Source organism: Puma concolor, chromosome C1 (genome assembly GCF_028749965.1).
Source record: "Puma concolor isolate L17-30 chromosome C1, mPumCon1.1.hap2, whole genome shotgun sequence".
NCBI lineage: Eukaryota > Metazoa > Chordata > Mammalia > Carnivora > Felidae > Puma > Puma concolor.
Window position 1 is genome coordinate 179,063,312 of NC_141674.1, and position 23,772 is coordinate 179,087,083.

At 33.1% G+C, this 23,772-nt stretch overlaps 1 protein-coding gene across 11 annotated transcripts in view; it reads left to right on the top strand.

Annotated features, from left to right (window-relative positions):
- GLS (glutaminase) overlaps positions 1 to 23,772 on the top strand; it is an 83,537-nt gene that overhangs the window by 43,579 nt on the left and 16,186 nt on the right. For 4 of the 11 annotated variants that reach the window (XM_086719147.1, XM_086719149.1, XM_086719156.1 and 1 more), the window contains 3 exons: positions 1,926 to 2,102; positions 4,072 to 4,203; positions 7,511 to 7,603. In XM_086719147.1, coding sequence (XP_086575273.1) covers positions 1,926 to 2,102; positions 4,072 to 4,203; positions 7,511 to 7,603 — 402 coding nt within the window. Of the gene's footprint in view, positions 1 to 1,925; positions 2,103 to 2,235; positions 2,353 to 4,071; positions 4,204 to 7,510; positions 7,604 to 8,600; positions 11,268 to 23,772 lie in introns of those variants that run through there. The other 7 variants (XM_086719150.1, XM_086719153.1, XM_086719152.1 and 4 more) reach the window with 4 other exon arrangements.

Sequence of the window (23,772 nt, forward strand, 5' to 3'; positions counted from 1 at the left end):
GTATTTTCAGTTCAGTTCATTCCTACAGATTTAATACCATTGGTGCTAATATCAATGGGCTGTAATATCAAGCTAAATAGTAAATTAATTATTATTGATTTCTAGTTAATCTTACTTTTGCCTGCCTTTACTTTTTAAGGTGCTTTAATTTCAATTTTGTAGTAATGTTAAAAAATATGTAAGGGGGTTGATAATGTAGATTTTGATGACAGTTTGTCACCTTCCAACGTGAGGAACTGTGAATTGAGAATCCAGACTGTCAGTATAAAATCAAGGTCTAATCTGACCATTTTTTAGCCATGTGACATAACTTCAGTAACTTAGACCTAATTTCATTATGTGTAGCATATGCTTAACCTAACTGTCTGCATTATCTTGAAGATAACATGAAATGATATGTGTCAAATTCCTTTGAAGCTGTAAGGTGTTCTATAAAATAATAATGTCATTTATTTTTATTTCTTCCATATGTTAGTGTTTGTTTTCCTTCGGTATATACACTTTAGCTGTTATAGCCTAGGTGCTACTAATCTACTATGAAATTTCTGCACTTCAGGGTAAAAATCAAGAGAAAGCCATAGAATAGAAGCCTTACTTTTTTGGAGAAGGGCTGCATGTAATTGAACATCTGATCAGGGTATCAGAAAAGTACTGTTAAATTGGGATTTGTCAAATTTGGTATATATATCATCTTATGACAAACAAAATTCCAGTTAATACTAAGTATAAGTTAGGAAATGATCTTTGGAGTTTAAATTTTAACTTCTTTTAGAAAGCATTTCATGATTACATCTACATAAGTCTTTGCTATCTGGGTCAGTATAGTGACTAGGTTCTGTAGTTTTGGAGAAATAAGGAAGAGGTTTTAATATAAACAAGCAAAAGTGAAAGTCAGTGAAAAAGTGGCTCCCAGTCAGTTTCCTAATGCACTGTAGCTAATAAGTTTTCCTTCTTGCTCTTTCCAAACCCCTTTGTCTCTTGTGGAATCTTGAAAAATTAGTAAGGAAAGATTGCAAGTTGGTAACTCAGCCTTTTCTTCCTGCTCCCCCTTCCCATCTTCTTTCTCATCTACTTCCTCCCCCACCTCCCCATACACACCCTGCCCCCTAGTTTGGATTGCTGTTAATGAAAAGTAAAATGGAGCTTATTTATTATTTCTGTTTTATGGATAAATTTGGGTTTGCTGTGGTAAACTTATTTCCATTATTTTGATTATTTTTAAATACTGTACTATACTCTGCCTGGACTTTGCTTTTATTTATTCAGTATATTCTGTCCAGCACCCATAGTCAATATCAAATAAATATTTAAATATTAATAAGTGGTTTAAAAGGTAGTATTTTGACTTAGGCACTGAGAGTATCCAGGCTAGTGCTATCTTGGTTTCCATTCCTTAATTTTTTGCATGTTACTACATAGGAATGCTGAGCTTTGTTATAGTGAAAATGTCAGTCATTTTAGCATCTTTTTTTCCTAAAGTAGCAATTTCTAATGTAAATGCTATCTATCATAATACTAATGTATGTTGCTTTGTCTTAAAAATATATCACGGCTCCTTTTCCTTTCAATTTAAAAATAATTATGTTTGTGTATCCTACAGAAAGCATTAATATTTAAGCAACTTTGAATATCACTTGGGACCATTATAGATCTTTATGCTTAGGGGCTGGCTCTTCCTATCCTGGTTTTGCCATTATAAAAGACTCGATAACTGGGCAAATCAGGATAAACCTTAAAGGGGCTTGAAATTTGTTCAAATTTAAATCTTTGGAATGTTATCAAGTTATGTTAAAATAATCCCCTTGAAGGAAAGATTTCAGATCTGTATGAACTACTAGATGAAATATATTTTCTTAGAAGTCAATTGTAGTACAGAAAATAATGTCAACCTAAATTTTCAGAATTCAGTTTTTTCTTCCTTCTAGCTATGCTCCATTGAAGTAACTTGTGAATCAGCCAGTGTGATGGCTGCAACACTGGCTAATGGTGGTTTCTGTCCAATTACTGGTGAGAGAGTACTGAGCCCTGAAGCAGTTCGAAATACACTGAGTTTGATGCATTCCTGTGGCATGTATGATTTCTCCGGGCAGTTTGCTTTCCATGTAAGTAATTGTTTAATCTTAATTTTCTATTGCAAGAAACTAGTCTGGACTAGTTCTTTTAAAAATACAGTTTGAACTTTGGTTCTAAACCTGCACATTAATTTTTGAGAGAGAGACTTGTTTTTAAGGTTAATTTGTTACAGACTTGTTAAGGAATAGAGTTAAGCAGGCTACCCGAAATTCTTAAGAACTTGGAGTTTAATTTATAAAACCTCATCACTTCTACTTGTAAGGCATTCCAGTGTGCAAGGTTAGTACAGACTTTCTCTACTATTTCTTATTAATATAACTAAGCCTTATGGTGATTACATACCTCAAAAGCTCCTTAAGTTCAGAAGGAGCGCATAATTGGGATGTTTAACACCTTTGGTTATAATCATAGATATTTTAAAGCACTTAAAGTATATTAAGTTAACAAAAATACACTCTTAAAGTTCTCTTGTGCATTTTTGAACATTTGTGTACACCTGTGAAATATGGACTTTCTTACCTCATTCTGCTTATGTCAAGATATAATGCCCTACAAATTTTTTTTATTTGAAAATTTTAGAACAGAAAACTAGATGCATTTAATGTTACCCACTACTCAACTTCAATAGTTATTAGTACCTTACCAGTTTATCTTTATTTCCAATTCTTGCCATGTAGTTGAGTGTGTAATTCTAAATGATAAGGACTTTTTAGAAAACAAACAAACAAACATAGCACCATTATTATATTTGAAAAAAAAATTTTCATTTTTAGTATCAAAATATTTAGTGTTCAGATTATCTGGATTGTCTTGTAAATTACTGTTTTGCGGTTTTTTTTAACCTGGGATGCAAATAAGGGTCATGTGTTAATGATCGGTTATATCTTCTTTTATTATTACTTTTTAAATGTATGTTCTCTTCCTTGACCTCTCTTTCTTTCTTGTTATTTTTAGTTGAAAGAACTGGGTAATTTATCCTGTACAGTTTTTCAGTCTAGATTTTCTTTATTATTGTCCCTTGTATCTTGTATTGCTGGGAAATTGGTTTATCCCATTCAGGTTAATTTTTTTTTCCTTAGTATTGTGCAAGATTACTTCTAGCAATAAGTATTCATTATATGAATGTTAGTAAGCCATTAGTGAATACTGCCCTGATGATACGAATTTTGTCTTTTTATCATGGTTACTGTCAAGTGTTACATAATGTGAACTTAAGTGTTTTGAAGAGGATTAATTTGAATTACTTGTGATCTTATCTCCTCAGAGAATTCTCAGACAGTATACCACAGAAAATCTTCTAAGAAGATACAATTTCTCATGTTTTTTTAGTCATAAAACATTTTTTGAAAATAACTTTTCATACTTTAATACATGTTTATTATAGAATTAGCAAATCTAGTCCAGTAGTGCCTGGGTGGCTCAGTCAGTTAAGTATCCAACTCTTGATTTTGGTTCAGGTTATGATCTTGTGGTTCATGGGTTTGAGTTCTGCATCAGCATGCTTGGGATTCTCTTTCCCTCTCTGTCTCTCTCTCTGTTTGTCTTTCTCTCTGTCTGTCTCTCTCTCTCTGCCCCTCCCACATGCTTGTGTGCACTCTCTAATAAACTTCAAAAAAAAAAAAATATATATATATATACACACACAATCCAATATATTGTATACAATATATACTATATGTATATATACACACACACACAATCCAAAAGAATAAAATAAAAACATGCATAGCCCCACAATTTAGATGTATTCTACCTTAATCCTTAAGAGTGTATCTTTTCAAATGTTTTCTGTATTTAAATACATCTCAACTGTTTTATAAGTGTTTTCTCATTTACTGTATTATAAACATGTTAATAGTTATCTACAACACTTGTAATGTTAGAATTCTGTGTATACGTATACCATAATTTCTAAACCAATTCCCTTATTGTTGGACATAATTTTCCTTATTTTAAAATGTTAACAATAATATCCTTTTTTTTTCAAATTATTTTCAGGTTGGTCTTCCTGCAAAATCTGGAGTTGCTGGGGGCATTCTTTTAGTTGTCCCTAATGTCATGGGCATGATGTGCTGGTCTCCTCCTCTGGACAAGATGGGCAACAGTGTTAAGGGAATTCACTTCTGTCATGTAAGCATATTTTCTTAATGAAAATAATGATCATATAAGTGGAACCATCCAATGATTTTATTTTTAAAATTTTAATTCTAGTATAGTTAGCATACAATGATGTGTTAGTGTCAGGTGTACAATATAGTCTTTCAGTTCTTCTATACATTACTCAGTGTTCATCATGATAAATGATTCTTAATCCTTTTCACTTATTTCACCCATCACCCCACCCACCTCTCCTCTTTGGTACCACCAGTTTGTTCTCTGTTGTTAAGAGTCTACTTTTTGGTTTATTTCTCTGCTCCCCTTTGTTTTGTTTCATAAATTCCACATGAGTGAAATCACATGGTATTTATCTTTCTCTGATTGGCTTACTTCACTTAGCATTATACTCCAGATCCACCCATGTTGTGGCAAATGGCAAGATTTCATTCTTTTTTATGGCTGAGTAGTATTCCATTGTATTTACCTACACCACTTCTTTATCTGTAGATGGACGCTTGGGCTGTTTCCATAGTTTGGTTACTGTAAATAATGCTTCAATAAACATAGGGTAGGGGTCCATATATCCCTTCAAATTAGTGTTTTCGTATTCTTTGCATAAATAGCTGGTAGTATGATTTCTGAATCATAGGGTAGTTCTATTTCTAAATTTTTTTTTTTTAACTTTTTAAGGAAACTCCATACTGTTTTCCATAGTGGCTGCACCAGTTTGCATTCCTACCAACAGTGCATGAAGGTTCCTTTTTCTCCATATCCTCACCAACACTTGTTTCTTGAGTTTTTGATTTCAGCCATTCTGATGAGTGTGAAGTGATACCTCATTGTGATTTTTGATTTGCGTTACCCTGATGATGAGTGATGTTGAACATCTTTTCATGTGTCTGTTGATCATCTGCATGTCTTCTTTAGAGAAGTGTCTTTTCATGTCTTCTGCCCATTTTTCAATTTGATTATTTGCTGTTTAGGTGTTGAGTTGTATCAGTTCTTTATATATTTTGGATACTAATTCTTTATCAGATAGGTCATTTGCAAATATCTTCCCCCATTCAGCAGTTTGTTTTTTTTAGTTTGGTTGATTGTTTCCTTTGCTGTACAGAAGCTCTTTATTTTGATGTAGTCCCAATACTTTTTTCTTTTTTTTTCTTTTTTTTTTTTTTTTTTTTGCTTTGTTTCCTTTGCCTCAGGAGACATATCTAGAAAAATGTTGCTAAAGCCAATGTCAGAAATTACTGCCTGTGATCCCTTCTAGGATTTTTATGGTTTCAGGTCTCATATTTAGGCCCATAATCCATTTTGAGTTGATATTTGTGTATGGTGTAAGAAAGTGGTCTAGTTTCATTCTTTTGCATGTGGCTGTCCAGTTCTCCCAGTACCATTTGTCCAGTTTTACCAGCACTATGTTTTTAAACCATTGCATATTCTTGCCTCCTTTGTCGAAGATTAATTGACCATATAATTGTGGGTTTGTTTCTGGGTTTTCTATTCGGTTCCATTGATTTATGTGTCTGTTTTTGTGCTAGTACTGTAATGTTTTGATAACTACAGCTTTGTAATATAACTTGAAGTCTAGAATTGTGATAACCTCTGGTTTTGTCTTTTTTGAGATCGCTTTAGCTATTCTGAGTCGTTTGTGACTTTATAAAAATTTTAGGATTGTTCTAGTTCTGTGAAAAATGCTTTTAGTATTTTGATAGAGATTGCATTAAATCTGTAGATTGCTATAGACATTTTGATAATATTTGTTCTTATAATCCGTGAGCATGGAATATCTTTCCATTTCTTTGTGTTATCTTCAATTTCTTTCGTCAGTGTTTCAGAGTACATATCTTTCACCTCTTTGGTTAAGTTTATTCTTAGGTATTTTATTATTTTTGGTGCAGTTGTAAAGGATTTTTTTCTTAATTTCTGTCTGGGGTTTCATTAGTTTCATTAAATGCAATGGATTTCTGTGTATTGATTTTTTATTTGTGACTTTACTGAATTCATTTATCAGTTCAAGTAGTTTTTTGGTGTCGTCTTTAGGGTTTTCCTGTATAGAGTAACATGTCATCTGCAGATAGTGAAAATGTTACTTCTTTCTTACTAATTTGAAAGGCTTTTATTTCTTTTGTTGTTTGATTGCTGTAGCTAGGACTTCAGTACTATTTTGAATTATAAGTGGTGAGAGTGGACATCTTGTTCCTGACCTTAGGGGAAAAGCTCTGAAGTTTTTCCCCATTGAGTATGATGTTAGCTGTGGATTTTTCATATTATGGCTTTTATTATGTTGAGGTATGTTCCCTCCAAACCTGCTTTATTGAGGGTTTTTATCATGAATGGATGTTGTATGATAATCATGTAAGTGGAACCATCCAGTGATTCTGATTTTTAAATCATTTCAGTAGTTTATTGATTGTTGGCATTCTGCCTACCTGTCTGCAAGTTACTAGGTTAGCCATGGCAGTACTTATACAGGATCTTTAAATTGCTTCTATCAGCTCCCATATACTCGTGCCCATAGGAAATTACATTTGTTTGATGCTGATATTTTAATTGTCATGGTTGTATATAGTTTTCAGTTTCCAAAAAACCTCAACAAAAGTTATTAAACTTGGAAAGGTATAAATTTAAATCCCGACATAAATTAAGATTATTATTGTTTATTATATCATCATTAATCTGTATGTTTGAATATCTTTATCCATAAACTATCTTGAAAAGTCTTTTTTTTTTTTTGAGGACATAAGCACTACAAAATAAAATTGTTTCTAGATTAGTTCAGTATTTTATATAGTTACCCAAGTCTTGCTAATATTTCAGCTTCCAGTTTTATGTGCAATTTACTACTTTGTAGACTCTGTATTAAGTACTATAATTTTTCTGCAAACTTTCTCCGTTAAAATTATTTATTTTTCAGTTTTTTATATTTTGCAAAAGCTATAGAATGACATTGGATGCTTATGGATTATAATAGATTGTGACCAGAATGTTTGTTTATATTTTTGTGGTGCTTTATGGTTATTTGCTAGAATAGTTCTTTCATATGACCTGTTACTAAAGGCCCATTTTATAGGAAATGAAAGAAACAATTTGAGTGGTTTAGCCCTAGCTAGTAAGCCCTAGCTAGTAAGCATTGTTTTCAATGCTTACTCCATGTTCTCATTCTGATTTTATCCATGTTCTCATCTGATTTTGGTTCTCTTCGTGATACATGCTGCTTTTTGCAGTGGTATTTTCCATGAGATAGTAAGTTAAGTTGGACAATATTAGTGTGATTTGTTGCAATATGAAAAAAATAGCCAGTGAATAGCCAGTTTCTTATTCCTGTCCTGTTTATTTACAGGATCTTGTTTCTCTCTGTAATTTCCATAACTATGATAATTTGAGACACTTTGCAAAAAAACTTGATCCTCGAAGAGAAGGTGGTGATCAAAGGGTAAGCAAAATTCATATTTAGATTATTATGTAATATTTTTCTAAAAGAAAGAAAATGAGATTCACCTGTTTGAATAGAACTTAGTTTGTTAGTGTCCTCATATATTTGCTAATCACGAATTGAGTATACACAAGTTATTGACATTTTCATCCTGGAGTCAGGAGTATATAAATAATAATTATTGCTGTTTTATTTAAATTTAAACTGGTTAACCTGGCAGCAGGGTTCTCCACCTACCCACCCATTTTTCTGCTATTTTAAGCAATATTTTAAAGAATTGATTCTGTTAAAAAAAAAAAAAAAAAGAATTGATTCTGTTCAAAAAAACACTTTGGAAAGTGCTACACGCGGTAAAAAGAAAGCCTTGTTTTACTCTTAATCATTTGTCAGTAGTAGTCTTAAAGTTTATTTTGGCATGGATGGATATGTAAATAGGAAAGGGATTATAGTATTAGTGAAAGACCTTACAAAGCCTCATAATTTTTATTGGCCACTATAGATGAAATATTTTTTTATACAAAGTGTTTAATGCAGAGTTCTTGATACTCTTAAAGTAATATTTGTTTATTATCATTGTTTGGCTTCATATTATTGCACATACATACTTCTCTTAGTGCTAATATTTAAGAGTCAGGACTTAAATTTCAGGAACAAGATTTTTTGTCTTCATAGTTGTTCACTGGACCAAGGACTTGTTTTGAATTTTAATTAAATTCCTCTGCATCCCATCTAGAAAATGTTTATAGTAAATACCTAATTAGACTTGAAGCTGATATGAAGCACTTATAAGTAGAAAATATTTTAATGCATACGAAGTAAATTTTCCTATTGTTAGTTCCAATCAAATAACTTATAATATGTGAGAATTATGCAAAGCTAACAGAATAGAAACTGCCATGGGTGTCAACATGAGTAACATGGAACGAAACATCAAATGGTGGTGGGTGAAAATGTTAACAGATCTTAATAACATTCATTGAAAAATACCGTTTTATAGCTTGGACCTTTCTTCACTCAAGTGCACTAATAAATTATGTATGTTGCTTGAACAACTAGCATTCCTTTGGACCATTGGACTATGAAAGTCTCCAACAAGAACTTGCTTTAAAAGAGACAGTATGGAAAAAAGTGTCACCTGAGTCAAATGAGGACATCTCTACAACTGTAGTATATAGAATGGAAAGTCTGGGAGAGAAAAGCTAAAGAAATGGGTTCTAGTTTCAGAATGTTCTTCATTTACTCTTTCAACCATCTTTAGCTTTTTGCATACTATGAATATTTATTTGAGTTTTTTGTGTTTTCAACCTTGGGTGCTGGAGCCATAAAGCTTTTTTTCCTTTTAATCTTTGTATAAAGATAATAGATTAAAAAGTGGATTTGTTGGTCTTTAAAAAAGTATTTATACATAAGTAAAGCAAATTTGCTTTATTTTTAAAGACGCAAAAAGGAAAAAATTCCTTTAAATTTTTTCATGGTGTAATTAAAATTTTAACTTAATCTCCATTTTAAAATGGTAACAGAAATGTCATTTTTGGTTCTAAAACCCACACATTGAACTCATAAGTTTCATTGCATTTTGTTTTTTCTTTCCCAGTTTTAAAACTGACATGATGTCTGTAGGGGCAATAGAAAGTCATCTCTATGCTAAATACAATGAAAAGGCAAAATTAATGAATCCCAAATTACTTAATACAGTGATAGATTATAAAATTAGCTTAAGTTTATATTTTATGCCATTTTTAGTGATAAATTTGCTTTAAATTTTAAAAATTCATTTTAAATTTTATCAAACACTTTAAAATATAAATCATGTCTTTGCTTTTTTACTTTGCAACTTCTCTGTGTTCTGTCAAAATTGTCATGTACAGGAGTGTCTTATGTTACTAAAACATTCCAGCCAAAGAATTTCAGAAGTAGGATAATGACATGTTTTACTGTTAAAAAGCTATAATGGTTACTCAGAAGGAGCAACAGTGAGTGTCTTCAAGTGAAATGTTTACCTGAACAATTTTATTTTCGTATTATTCACGTTACTTTTTCTATGTTATATTTAAGTGTGAATGGTGAATCTTGGGTTTTAGTTTTTAATATTTTTATTATCGTAATAATTCCACAAATGCTAATGAATCTTTTATGATAAATTATAATAACATCTCATAGAGTTTGTTTTATTTGAACTCTAATTTTAGAGTACTTAGGAAATGAATTCAGTCTGATAGTAGTAAGTATGCTACTAAAATGTGTTAGATCTGAATCCTTTTGTTTGGTTATAAAAATGCAATATTGAGAATCAAAACTTGTTTTTAAAAGAAGGACTATTTTGGATAATTTACAATGTTTAAAGTCTGTCTTGGCAAAGTGATTGTAAAATTCTGTAGGACCTATTCACACTTCTTCCTTCTTCCAAATAACTCTTCAGTTTTCCCCACAATTCCCCATAGCCACAAGGTGTTTTTTGTTTTGTTTTGTTTTACTCATTTTTAAACTTGTAGATTTTGGAGGGGCAGAGGTGGGGTCTGGGGTCTAGAAGGAGACTTGGTAGTTTTTTAGTGTCATGGCATATGTGGTAGGTCACATCTATAAAAGTAAATCTAGTAAAAAAGATTTCACTGAGTAATTTCGATACTAGCGCAAATATAGATACAGAAAACCTGATCAAATGATGTCTCAAGCTTGGGAACTGTGATATTAGAAAAAGAAGTTCCCTTCCAAAGGTGTTGGTCAAAAGCTTTTTGGGCTAACTTACATATTTAAATAATTATGTGTTAAGTTTTGGAGGACTTACCAAGGAGTTTATTGTTACTTAAATATTTCTCTAATGTACAAATGCAAATCTAAGTGGATACTTCTACTTTGGCCATTTACGGGGGCGGGGCGGATGGTAGGGGGGAGTGGTTTTTTTGAAAGCCTCACCTCTGCAACAACTTTAAACAGTATCATTTGTATTATAAGTTCCACCAAAGCCATTTGCAGTTTGGGGAACTGAATATCTTAATTGATAGATTGGAAAAAAGGCTTTATTTTTTTCCCTGTGCTCTAAATTGTTATGTTTTACTATTTCATTTGGAGATGGTTTTACTTTATAAAATGAAAATTCAATTTTTCCTATTGTGTCCTATGTATAGATTTCAAAATTATGTTGTTAATTTGTAGCTGACTATATTGTAGCTAATCTTATTAAGGATGAGCATCCAGAAATTTTTGTAGGAAGGTATATAAATGGAAGAAGAGGGAAGATACTGTGAATAGGCCCCTAAACTTTAATTTAAAAAAAAAAAAAGGAAAATCTTTGCCAGATTTAAGAACATTCTTTAAATTGATTCCTTCAGTATTTTTAATACCTTTTCAAATAAAGTTCTTGAAAAGTACCCAGTATTGTGGATTTAATGTTTCATGCCATTACTGATTCTTGATATTCAAGCATTTAGAAGTTAGCACATTTGTTTTTCTTTTTTTTTTCATTATTAACATTTCGTTTGAAATGCATATCCTTCCTGAAATACTTTATTTTTAGCATAAATGTTGTGCATTTTATCTTAGTGTTTGGATTAAAACATTTGTGTTATTTAGCTTTCTTTTATTTGCTTTGTATATTTAATAATGTACCTTTTATTTTCCAGTATGCCTACTTTTTGTATTGTACAATAAATTTATTTTAAGCTGATTTTATTGTTTTTTTTTTTTTTGATGAAAGGAACTCTAGCATTTTAAGTACAACAAATAGTTGGAATTTTAACTTCAAAATAGTAAATCTTTATGAAGATACTATTAAAATGCTTTAGATTTTTACTTCTGAGGCTATTGTGAAGACATACTAGAAATACTCTCTAAAGGGCTTCATTTGATTTTTTTTTTTTTTTTTAACAAAGTATATAGAGTCGGTGGGCTTTTTGAGGGAGAGTACATTTTTCTATTGGTTGTACTAGAAGTATCTGAATAAAGACTTTTCTCCCAATTTTTTTTTGTTGTTTTTCCATTTAACAACTTGAAAAAAATCTACCCTATTTGCTGGTTTCCTGGTTCAGCTTTCTGAGGAAGAGTATCGCTGGTGTTACTCACTGTGTCACTGTTTTATATGTTGTGTAGGGTAGGAAAACATTGCTGAATCAGATGAAGAGTATTGTAATATTACTTTAGAATTGTGAATCACAGTAGAATTTATATTAAATGGAATAACTATACTACAGAAATTCACCTTATTTACTTTTTAAGGAATTTAGTCTTCAGAAGGAACTTTATATTTCCACAGCGTAGTCCAAAGTCTAATGAGGCTCCATGCATTGTCAGACATAAACAGTACAGTTGACTCTTAACACAGGTTTGAACTGCATGGCTCCACTTAATTTAGTAAATTATAGTACAGTACTGTAATTTATTTTATCTTCCTTATGATTTTCTTAATAACATTTTCTTTTCTCTAGCTTACTATGTAACAAACAAAATGTTTTACTGAACTGTTTATGTTCTTGGTAAGGCTTCTCGTCAGCATCAGCTATTAGTAGTTAAATTTGGGGGGGGAGTCAAAAGTTCTATGCAGATTTTCAACCACATGGGGGCCAGTATTCCTAAGCCCTCCCACATTGTTTAAGGTCAGCTTTACTTTAAGTTTAAATTTTACTGTTTGATCAGATAACACCATTTGTATCCAGAGAAGTCGTCCCAAATATATTGTAGACTTTTAAAACTATTTGAAGGGGAAATACCATTGTTTATAGGATTTTGTATTTATCTAAATGGGATTTTTTTTTTTATGAAGTTCTTTTGGGACTAGGAAATAAGTTCATGTGTAATTGATTCAGTATGTAATTGATTTATGATTGCTTACTCTTAAAGACACACTTGGATTTTTTTTTTTTTTTGCTTTTAATCCATTTGAAGCAAAGGGAGAGGTGGCTCAGCTTGGTCGTCTTAGCCTGACAGTGTCAAGTTTTGTAGGCATGTATGTATGTGAGAAGAAACACTGATGTATACTGATGTCAGTCTATACCCTGATAATTTATATACATGTGTGTGTTATATACATATGTGTTTGTGAGTGTATCTGTCTATCCAGATAGACATTTTTGCTGTCCCAGAATTTATAAAATATAACATGTTTTACTTACTCAGTTTGACTCTGAAGATTTGTGGTTTCTTTTGTTGTGCCCATTCACTACCTGCACTGTCAGGGTAAGAGAGTAACAATATTGGAGAACTTCATAAAAGGGAAAGCAAGAATATCAAATTTCATATGGAAATTGACTTTAAAGCAGTCTCCAAAATTTATTATATGGGAGGATTATATTCAACTTAAATAATGTACTTCTCATTTTGAACAGTTTATGGAACAGTTTTATTCCAAAAATTGTACATAATTTTTAAGAATGTGTTTTACTATTCATTTTGTGGAAATTTTGGTTTTTAACCAATCTTGAAAATGCTAGAATGTAATTTAAAGAAAAAAGTAACATAATTTCTGCTCACTCCTTTACTGCTTTATATTAAGTGCAGTGTATTTACATTGTATGATAACACCAAAACCAAACATTAGAGATACAGCCACCGCCTGGGTGGCTCAGTCTGTTAAGTGTCCGACTTTGGCACAGGTCATGATCTCACAGCTCATGGGTTCAAGCCCCACGTCCGGCTCTGTGCTAACAGCTCAGAGCCTGGAGCCTGCTTCAGATTCTGTGTCTCCCTCTCTCTCTGCCCCTCCCCCGTTCATGCTCTGTCTCACTTTCTCTCAAAAATAAACATTTTTAAAAAGGCGAAAATAAACAGGAAGATATATTCAAGTGTATCAAGTTCGACTACTTTTTTCTTTTATCTCAAATTATACTTAAAACATTTGTTTCTTACACTACATAGAAATGGAAAGAATTTAGTTGGACTAGGAGACGTTCTCTTATCCTTCTTCTCCCTTCTCCTGCCAAGGTAGTTTATTGAAGTGAATACCACACAGACTTGAAGAAATTTAGAGTTATAGTCTGTTTTAGTTTAGTTTTTAAAACTAAATTATAAGCATCTAGAACAAAATTTATCCAACATAAAACATTTGGCAAACTTGATGTTTTTTAGACTCCTAAACTTCTTAAACAGTAATAGAAAAGGTACTTATTTTTTAGATGCTTAGACTGATCATAAATCGTTATTTTTAATGAAATGATTCTCTTGTACTGTGGTTTTAAAATGTTCTTTATTATTTTATATTTTGATATGAAAGGTTATTAATTTTAAGGTTGACTTTTAGTTTACCATATGTTTTGTAGATTATAGATCCACTTTAGTGATTTTTATACGTTGCACCTGTAGAGACTTTTAAGATGTGCAAAATGTGTAAAGCCTATGTTGATTAAATTTTTATTATGGCTTTCCAGTCAATTACATTCACCTTTAACTGAAATGAATAAGATATAAATTAGCATTTGAGTGCATTACTTTTTTTTGGTGGTGTCTGTGGTAGTTTTTGGTAAATTCCAAATCTTTTTTATTGAGAACTGTTATGTATTAAGTAAACTTAAAAAAATTATGATTCTTGGTGCCAAATGCTGTGATGAGCGTCAGGATACAGACTCCTAGGAAAGAGGAATGAGATGACACATTTGGGCAGTTGATATCATAACACCATTGTTAGACCTTGAACTCTAAATCTCAGTTACTATCAGAAATACTTTAGTTAAATCTTGATGAAGAACAACTTGGCTTGCTTATTTATTTATTTATTTATTTATTTAATTTATTTATATGTATTTTCAGAGAGAGAGAGAGCGTGAGCAGAGGAGGGTCAGAGAGAGAGAATCCAAGCCAAAGGGCTTGATCTCACAAACCGTGAGATTATGTATGACCTGAGCCGAAATCAGGAGTGGGACACTTAACCCCCTGAGCCACCCAGGCACCCATGGTATATTTATTCTTAAGCCAAATTTTAATACCTGAGGACATGAGTCTTCTGGACATAGTATTATTAAAAATAATGATTTTTTCCATTAAGTATTTACCTTGCTGATATACCTCAGATGATTGAAATTACCTATCTGGAAGGCCTAGGTTTTATTTTTTTTAATGCTTATTTTTGAGAGAAGCACACGTGTGCACATGAGCAGGGGAGGGGCAGAGAGAGAGGGAGATCTAGGATCTGAAGTGGGCTCTGTGCTCAGAGCAGAGAGCCCAATGAGGTGTTCAAACTCCCAGAACTCACAAACCTCGAGACCATGACCTGAGCCGAAGTTGGATGCTTAACCCACCGAGCCACCCAAGCAGGCGCCCCGGAAGGCTTAGCTTTTAAAAGGAAGTGTTCTTAACCTGAAATAGTTTTAGATTTGTTTCCATATTACACGTCTGGCAATTTTTGTTTATATAATGAAAATCTCTCTGGTCAGTTCCACTTGGAACCCTCACGATTTTAGTTCATATTCTGTAAACAGCTAAAGAATTTGTTTTATTTTTAAAACATAGCTCAACCTTTCTAGGTCTTTGTTCTTTCATTTACCATAATCTTATAATTTATTAGAATCCCATAATTGAGATTGAAAGCAATCTTAGAGTTTATGTGGTGCAAACTCCCGCTTCAGCCAACCTCCTTTCCAGGTTTCTTACCACCTTGCTTCCTCAGTTAACACATGTACAATATTTTTTTCTCTTTTTTGATGGAATTGTTCTATTGTGTGTTTTGTTGCATCTTTTGTTTGTTATTTGTGATGAAAAGCATAATTGTCAGTAGTTAATACAACTCTTAAGTTATTTGGCAAACATTGTTACATCAATGTTTAGTAAAAACTACTTAATTGTATTTCTCTAGTAAAGAGTCTTATGCCACAATTTATAAAGACTGGAAAAATTAAGAAGTGAATGCTAACAATTATACAGTAGTTCTAAAAATAAGAAATTATCCTGGAACCTTTGAAAGAAAGTATAGGAAAAATGAGACTGTAAAAATAAATGTTGCGCCATTTGCTTTTAAAATAAATTCCTTTGGAGTTAGGTTAAATGTTGAAAGTAAAAAAGTTAAAAAAACAAAAGGCTATTGGAGTTCTAAAGAAATGTTTTCTAAAAGAAAAAAATTTTTTTTCAAGTCAGCTTTTCCCAGCACATACTATGCAAAATATCTACCTTACTTCCTTTGTTTTTATTTTGCATATTTGGATCTCTATGTGGCTTCAGAACAAGAGTTTATTACTCTATCATGTATGTTGTCCTTAGTACCAATCTCCATTTCATACTTCTGGGATTTATTTTTTATTTTTGAAGGAAATTTATATTGCTGTTCTTGAGAAGTGTTACTTTTTAAACGCCTTTGTTGACTTAGAAATGTTACAACTTTAATATTGTTATTCCAAAAAACAGTACGGGTTTCTTCTCAAAATTTAAACTTGCCTGTTATATAGCTCTTTTCCCCATAAGTTTATATAGATGAGAAGCTGAACTTTAGGATACTGGCTCTTACTCAGTATAAACTCTGTTTTCACATTATACTTATTAAAATTAGAATGATGCTGAAATATTAGCATCAATTATGCTAGTATAACTATTCACATTTGGATCATTCCATTGTAAAATTCAAATTGAAATCTTCAGCCTTTTGTTCATCTTTTCTTTATAATTATTAGTTTTCATTATTTTGTATGTGCCTTTCACAAATCATCACTAAGGAACAATTACAGATTATCCTTTGAGGGGATAACATAATACTTGTCTTGACTTTGTTTCATTAGATGAGATTAATTGTGTTGTGTAAAACCATGGTATAAATTATTGACTCCATCCATACTTTGTTGTTTTGTTCTTTCTCACAGTCACTCATGATTAAAGATCCTAATTGAAAAATTCAGACTATGTTAATTTCAAGTATTCTTTCTTTTTCCAACTTTTCCAATAATAACTCATTTTTGGCTGAAAATGAGGTAACTTAAAAAATATATGAAAGTTACTCATAAAATGTGTTTTCATTTTCAAGCCTTTGTATTGCTGATATGTTCATTTCCAAGTCTTAATATTGTTGACATTTACCATTCTAGAGTTATTTTCTTTAAAAAGTTAAAAAAAATGAGTGTTAATTCAGACTTTTTTCATTATAATAAAAGTTTATTGTTAATAATTCATTATTTTACCTTCAGCTTTGAATACATGTGTCTGTGGGTCTAGGTCTGCACAAGAGTTATGATATAAATAAAGGAATGAACTAAATAATATTGTTTCTACTTTGAATTAAAATGAATGCTACATTTTTTACACAATGAAACTTTATTAACATCTCTTGATGAAATTATAGAACAAGTGATTTTGTTATAATTCTCTGGTGACTAATAGTATTAACCCTTTTTAATCATACCAATAAAATATTCCTGCCTTAATGTCTCTTCTTTTTACCTGAAAGAGAAGTTTTAGAGAATGGTTTTAAGGAGGTGGGAAGTAGAATTTAACTTTCTATTTACCCATTTGTGAAGTGTTTCAGCTAAAACATGCTATTACAACAAAACTTAGAGTATGTATGTTTTTTTTTTCACCTGAAGGAGAAACAGAAAGAAAACTAGTTTGCTGTGTTTTTTAGCCAAGTAATAAAAACTTGAGAAGCTTTCATTTTTATTTTGTCTCTGTTGTGCCAATTTTATTTTACATCCACCATATATGTCTGCCACAGAATCAGCACTGCTGTTGATTTGGTATCCCTTACATGTTGGGCTTTGTTATGTAATGGTCTCATGTATTAGTGCATTTACCTTATATTTAGGGGCTCTGGAGAGAGGGCTGTTGCTATGTTTGCATATTGTGTTTTGTAGTTTTTGTTTTGCAAAAATTCCCATTCGCTGCCATTGTGAATTTTAGATTTTTGTTTTAGTTAAGAATTTGGGATCTTCTGCAAAAGTTCTTAATAGAGTGAAACTGTGGTTTACTTAGTGCTTTTGGGACTTAAATAGGATCAATGAATGCTGGGCAGTTGGGTATAGGATCTGGATAGGTAATGTGGTATACCATAAGGCATGAACTTCTGAGGCTTGTTTTCTACCTTAAAAATTCATATAAATTTTGTTCTGTTTCACCTGTTTTAATATTTTTTTTAAAACGTAGTATTTATAAGGTCTGTGACTAACCTTTATCTTCTCCAGAATTGGAGTAAAATTGACTTCAGGAAGATGTGCCACTCTTATTCATTCTGACATAGGATAGTAATGGTTAATCTGTAAACATTCTTAATCATAGGTTTGAAGTTACCATTTTTACCTAAAATTGGCAGTAATTTTAAAAAGAATGTCTTTCATCTATGCCTGCTGCCTGTGCCCAAAGACCTTGGAAGTCTAGAGTTTCTTTCTCAATCCCTTATCACAAGAGACTTTGCAGTGTGTAGGCTAATCGCTAAATATACAGTGATCAGTCCTCAAAGGTGTAGGCCAAAATTGAGGTAATCTCAATTTGCTAAGGCCGTCCAGTTTCCTAACCTAGAGGATCCTGTGGTTTTCTGTAGTTTGCTTTCAGTGTCCATAATTTCAGTCAACTCTAGCAACAGTGCATGCCCAATACACCATCAGCAGAAACCTGATAACATCAGAATTTGAATAGCATGACTTTTAGCACTCACTGTGACTTACTATGGGTTAACCATCCGTGAATGTTTTGAGAATTTTTTAATCCCCCTGAAGTCTATGAAGTAGGTATTACTACCTCTGTAGATTTATATAGGTCTTGTGAATTCACTAAGGTCACAGAATTAGATCCTATATAGAACCAGGATTTACACCCAGGCAGTTTTGGTTCCAGAGCTCATTGCCTTGACCATAGACTGTATTATTTCCCATTGCAAAATGTAAGCAGAGCAACTTATGTCTCCTTGTTAATAAAATCAAGATACTCCATGGAAATTTAAGGACAATACAATTTCAGAGTGTCTTGATAGACCAAAAAGGGAAATTTCATATTAAATAAGGTTATCCTGTGATACTTTGAATTTCCTATACCTTATATAAGGCAGTGTCTCCATCACATACCACCAGTGTCCTACAATTTTCATATGTGCATGTAATTATTTCACTCAGAGAAAAGTTCCTCTCCCCAGAGATCCTTTTACTAAGAATTAGATATGTTGGGAAACTATCAGGGGTTTTTTGGCAGACAGCACATTTATGTCTAAAATGTCTTGGGGCACTTGGGTGGCTCAGTCAAGCATCTGACTCTGGTTTCGGCTCAGGTTTTGTGAGTTTTTGTGAGTTCGAACCCTGCATCAGGCTCTGCGCTGACAGCATGGAGCCTGGTTTGGATTCTCTCTCTCCCTCTATCTTTCTGTCCCTCCCCTACCTGTGCTGTCTCTGTCTCTCCCAAAATGAATAAATAAACTTTTTTTTAAAAGTCTTAAAAAAAAGTGTTGATATAAATGGGAAAATTAACTCCAATATTACTTGACTATAGAAGATAACAAGTCAGCCCTAAATATCAGTGAAGTCATTTTTAGCTTAGCTCTTATAAGTCTTTTTCATTACTTAAAAAGTTTCCTTATTGTATATTCCTAGCATTAAATATAAATCAGTACACTAGCACTAAAAGCCGATGTTTATTCTAACTCTTTAAAACTTAATTTTAAAGATGCACTTTTAAATCCTTTTGTGTATTTCCTCTAAATGCCTATCAGCTAACCTCAACCTATCAAAACCTTTAAAAACCCTGATTCCATAAAGCTTTCCACAGGGTTCAATTGTAGGGGTTTTCACTAACCTTATTTATATATAAGAATTCTATGATCTGGATTTGGATTTATTATCCAAAAATTAATGTATCTTTCTTCACATCTGCACTTGTTTTTAGGGTAAAAAAAATTTTTTGGAAACCAACCAGAATGATTCAGTGATGAAAAACAAATTTTGTATTCTCATCCACAGTCATTTATACTTGTTCTTGTATATATGATTTTAATGATAATGTTAGATATAAGCAGATTCCCCCAAAATATGTGTACTGGACTATGAAACACAATTCTGATGTTAAAGTATATCTAAAAAATAACTTCCACCTATCCTTAATGCCCTTACTCAGGAGAGCTGGTAGTAAGTGTTCCCATTTTCCAATTAAATTGTTCTTCCATTATTGTTTTTATAATAATGTAGTAGGGTACAAGATGAACAAATAGTTCATTCTTTCAGTGAAGTTGTTTTTCCACTAAAGTTGTTATAAGAAAGTGACCAGGACTCTTCTGAGTCTTGATTTCTAGGTTTCCAAATATTGTTATGAAACAATTTTTCATCCATTCTAAATACCAAGCATTTTGTTTTTCTCTTGTGTGTGTTTTCTGCTCTTCATTCCTGGTATTGCATATAAATCCCCTACCAATGTGTAAGATTAGATCCCAATATATAAATGCAAATGTATAACTGTTCAGATTATTTTTTTCTACCAAGAACCAGTTATCCCTCAATATTTCACTAGTTTTTGTTTACACATACACACAGTTTAAGTTATTTAGCCAATTTAATTTGACAGAGTAGTTCTGGTTTTATATAAATTAGCTTTAGTATTCTGTTTATTGTTCATTCACTAATTACTTCTTCATTTAACCAATATTTATTTGTTCCTTGCCTGTTCCATGCCAGAAACTGCAAAGTACTTAGGATATACGGGTAGTCAATGAGTCTGATCAAGCCTTTGATGTTTGCAATCTAGTGGGGATGTAGATACTGAATAGTTAATAAAATAGCAAAAATGGTGATAAGTGATTTGTTCATACAGATACATGTAGATCTAGTTCATTTTTACTTATAAAGGAGGTGAAATGGCATGTACCAAGTGATTTATACACCTGTAACAGACTTTGTGAGATAAACATACAATGTAGTTAAAGTATAAGAACATGCACACCAGTCTTCAGTAAAACTTCCCTCTGAGAAAGAGGGGGATGAGTGCTGGGGGAATAGTTAGCTATAACATTTTGTATCTTGAAGAAATACACAAATACAATAAATGGTAGACATGTACAAAGTTCCAGCAGAGTATAACAACAAGATTTCATTTTTTGATAAAATAGGTATGGCTGATTTTCCCTGAAAGGTGATAAATTTTGAATGAGTTAGAGGAAGGGTGAGGATTAATAAAATACTCTGGCTTGAAGGCCCGGGGACAGGAAGGAGCACTTTGGAGATGGTAAAAGAAAGCAAAAATGATGGGAGAAGAGTGAGGCAAGGTGTGAATGGAGATTGGCCCTGGATGAGTATAAGACATAAGGCCACATGATGTAGGATAGCCCTTCTTGTCTCTCAATGTACACTACAGCTGTTAGTGTGTCTTAATTTTATTAACTTTTAAAAATTATTTTTCAAGTAGACTCCACGCTGGGTGTGGAGCCCAACATGGGGCTTGAACTCATGATCCTGAAATCAAGACCTGAGTTGAGATCAGGTCTCAAACGCTTAACCCACTCAATCACCCAGGTGCCCCAAGTGTGTCCTAAGGCACAATCTTGGAGATTGGCTTAAACACCTGCATTTTTAGTAAGCACCTTGGGTGTTTCTGCTGTAGATGGTCCTCTGAACACAGTTTGGGAAATATTTATGTAGGATCTTACATGCCACATTAAGAGTTTTGTACTATTCAAAGTGTATTTGGCTTGTATAAGAAGGGGAATGACGTGATTTGGTTTTAAAACTGTTCTGTGGGGAATGGATTAGAGGAAGACAAAAGTTGAAGTTTTAGGGCTGAGGTGAGATGTGATGGTAGCTTAGAATAGGGAAATAGATGTGAGAAAGGTAGGTATGAGATGTGTTTAGGAGATGAAATTGGCAGCACTTGGTGATAGTATTTGGTGGGTGAAAAGAATGACCTGTTAAGTGGACAATCAGGTTTTAGTATTAGCAATAGGACAGATGGTGCTACATTATTAAGATGGAGAACGCTGGAGAAGCAAATCTTGGGAGTACAGGGAAAGATTAATTTTGGTTGTTGTACCAATTAAGGGGTCTTTTGACTATAGCTATCAAGAGGATGATTAATAGAGGTCTCAATGAATAGGGCTATCTTTGTATTATAATAAGTCTGGGGTAGGCAGTCCAGGATGTGTGCCATCAGTAAGATACACTTCTGCTGCAACCAGCCTTCGTGTGTTGGGGTTAGACATCATGCCTATCACCATGTAGTTGAAAAGTGTTCCACCTTTAGCCTCACATGTATGGTCAAAGTGGTAGAAGAAAAGAGTGATACCTAAATCAGGTAAGAGAAGTTTCCTAGAAACTCATCTGACACTCGCTGGCCAGACTACCTACAAGGGAATCTAGGAAAGAATTTTCAGTTGGCGCATTGCTACCTCCAACAAGTAGAGATTCTGTTAGCCTAGATGGAATAGGAAATAGATCTTAGGTAAGCAGTTGGCAGTTGTGAGAAAGCTAACTTCTGTTTGACATATTTTTATTTCTGAGATATCCAAGTAGTGACAAGTGTCAGATACAGGCCGAAAACTTAGGAGAGTGGTTTGAATTGGAGATACAATTTCGTGAGTTGTTAGCATGGTGAGAGTAGGTTTGAAGCTGTAAGTTGTGTGAGATTGCTCCAGTAGACCGTGCAGAATGAGAAGGAACCTTAAGGAACTCCCACTTTCAAAGTAGGATAAGGGTGCCTGGGTGGCTCCGTCAGTTGAGCATCCAGCTTTGGCTCAGGTCATTATCTCACGGCGTCATGAGTTATGGCCCAACGTTGGGCTTGTTGCTGTCAGCACAGCCTGCTTCGGATCGTCTGTCTCCCTCTTTCTCTGTCCCTTCCCCACTTGTGTTCTCTCTCTCAAAAATAAACATTTTTTAAAAACGAAGTAACAGATACTCAAAATTTAACATTAAAAATAAAAAGTAGGATAGAACAGTAGGTTTCCCACTGGGGAAAAATGTCCCATTAGGAGAAAATCCAGCATACCATAATAGAAGTCCAGGAGAGAAAGTATTGCAAGAAATTTGGAAGAGTCAACCGTACAAAACAGATAAGCATTAAATAAGATGAAGGTGTCCATTTACATAATGTCTTTCCTACTTTTGGTGCTAAAATGTCTTTTTATTTAGTAAATGATGCTAGTAGATAGTAGTCTTCTTTATTGTTTGTGCTCAGAAAATAAGAAATGGGTGGCCCATATTGGTAATCTCCTCTCCACTATTAAGAAAATTTTCTTGGCTTTGAGATTTGAAGGCTGGGGAACTACTGGAGTAGAGCAGGGTTGGCTGCTGATAGAAAAGACCCAGTAAAGAAGGAGAGCTTAAAATAGATACAAGAAAGAGGAAACGGACAACAAAGTGATGTCTCTGGAAAGAGATGGAGCTCTCGGCATCAGCGGAGGATTTAGGTATGGTAGGAGGAAGAGTATCTCCTTCAATAAAATAGGACATTGAGAGGCAGGCAGGTAGGTAGGTATGCAGTAGGTAGGTATGGTAGGGAGAAGTTGAGGAAGTTTCTGCCCATTGGCTTCCATTTTCCTGAAGTGGATGAAAGGCTTTATGCTGAGAATAAGTTGTGGAGTTGGAGGGAGGCTGTGCGGTTTCAGGGCACAGAGAAGATAGGAAATGTTTATTCTTGGAAGGTGGGGCAGAGCTGAAGGAAATAAAGCAGTAGTTGTCACAATACTATTGAGGTTGGTACCATGGGTTTGCAGGGATGCTAATCTGCTCTGTTGCCACCAGCCCCCCCCCCCCCCCCCCCATTATCCTGTGGTTGCATTCCAAATTTAGGTTCAGGAGCTGCAGAAGATCAGGCAAGGGATTTTAGAGCATTTACCGGATAGTGATTTTAAAAGTAGGCTTTGGAATCTACTTTATACGCTCCCTACATAGAAGACATGAATGTAGGCTTTTCTCCTTTTAGAATTTGATTCTACTTAAAGAATTTTCAACTAATGTAACTTACACTAACAGGTGAGTGCTGTATATAATTTTGCCATGTCCATTCTCCTTCCTTCATATAAAATATTACCGATAATAATTATGAATGTTAAAATACAGATACATGCTAAGCAGTCTCATGATAAGGCCCTGAGAATGGTGATGGAGTGATTTTTTTTGGCCTAATTATATATATATTTTTTCATATAGTCTTGCATTATTTTTGAGGGTCTTAAAAATATCCTTAAAAATATATATATTTTTTTCATATAGTCTTGCATTATTTTTGAGGGTCTTAAAAATATCCTGTTCTCCAGAAGCTCCTTGTATTATGTGCTAGAGGAGCCTGTTATCATAATTTGA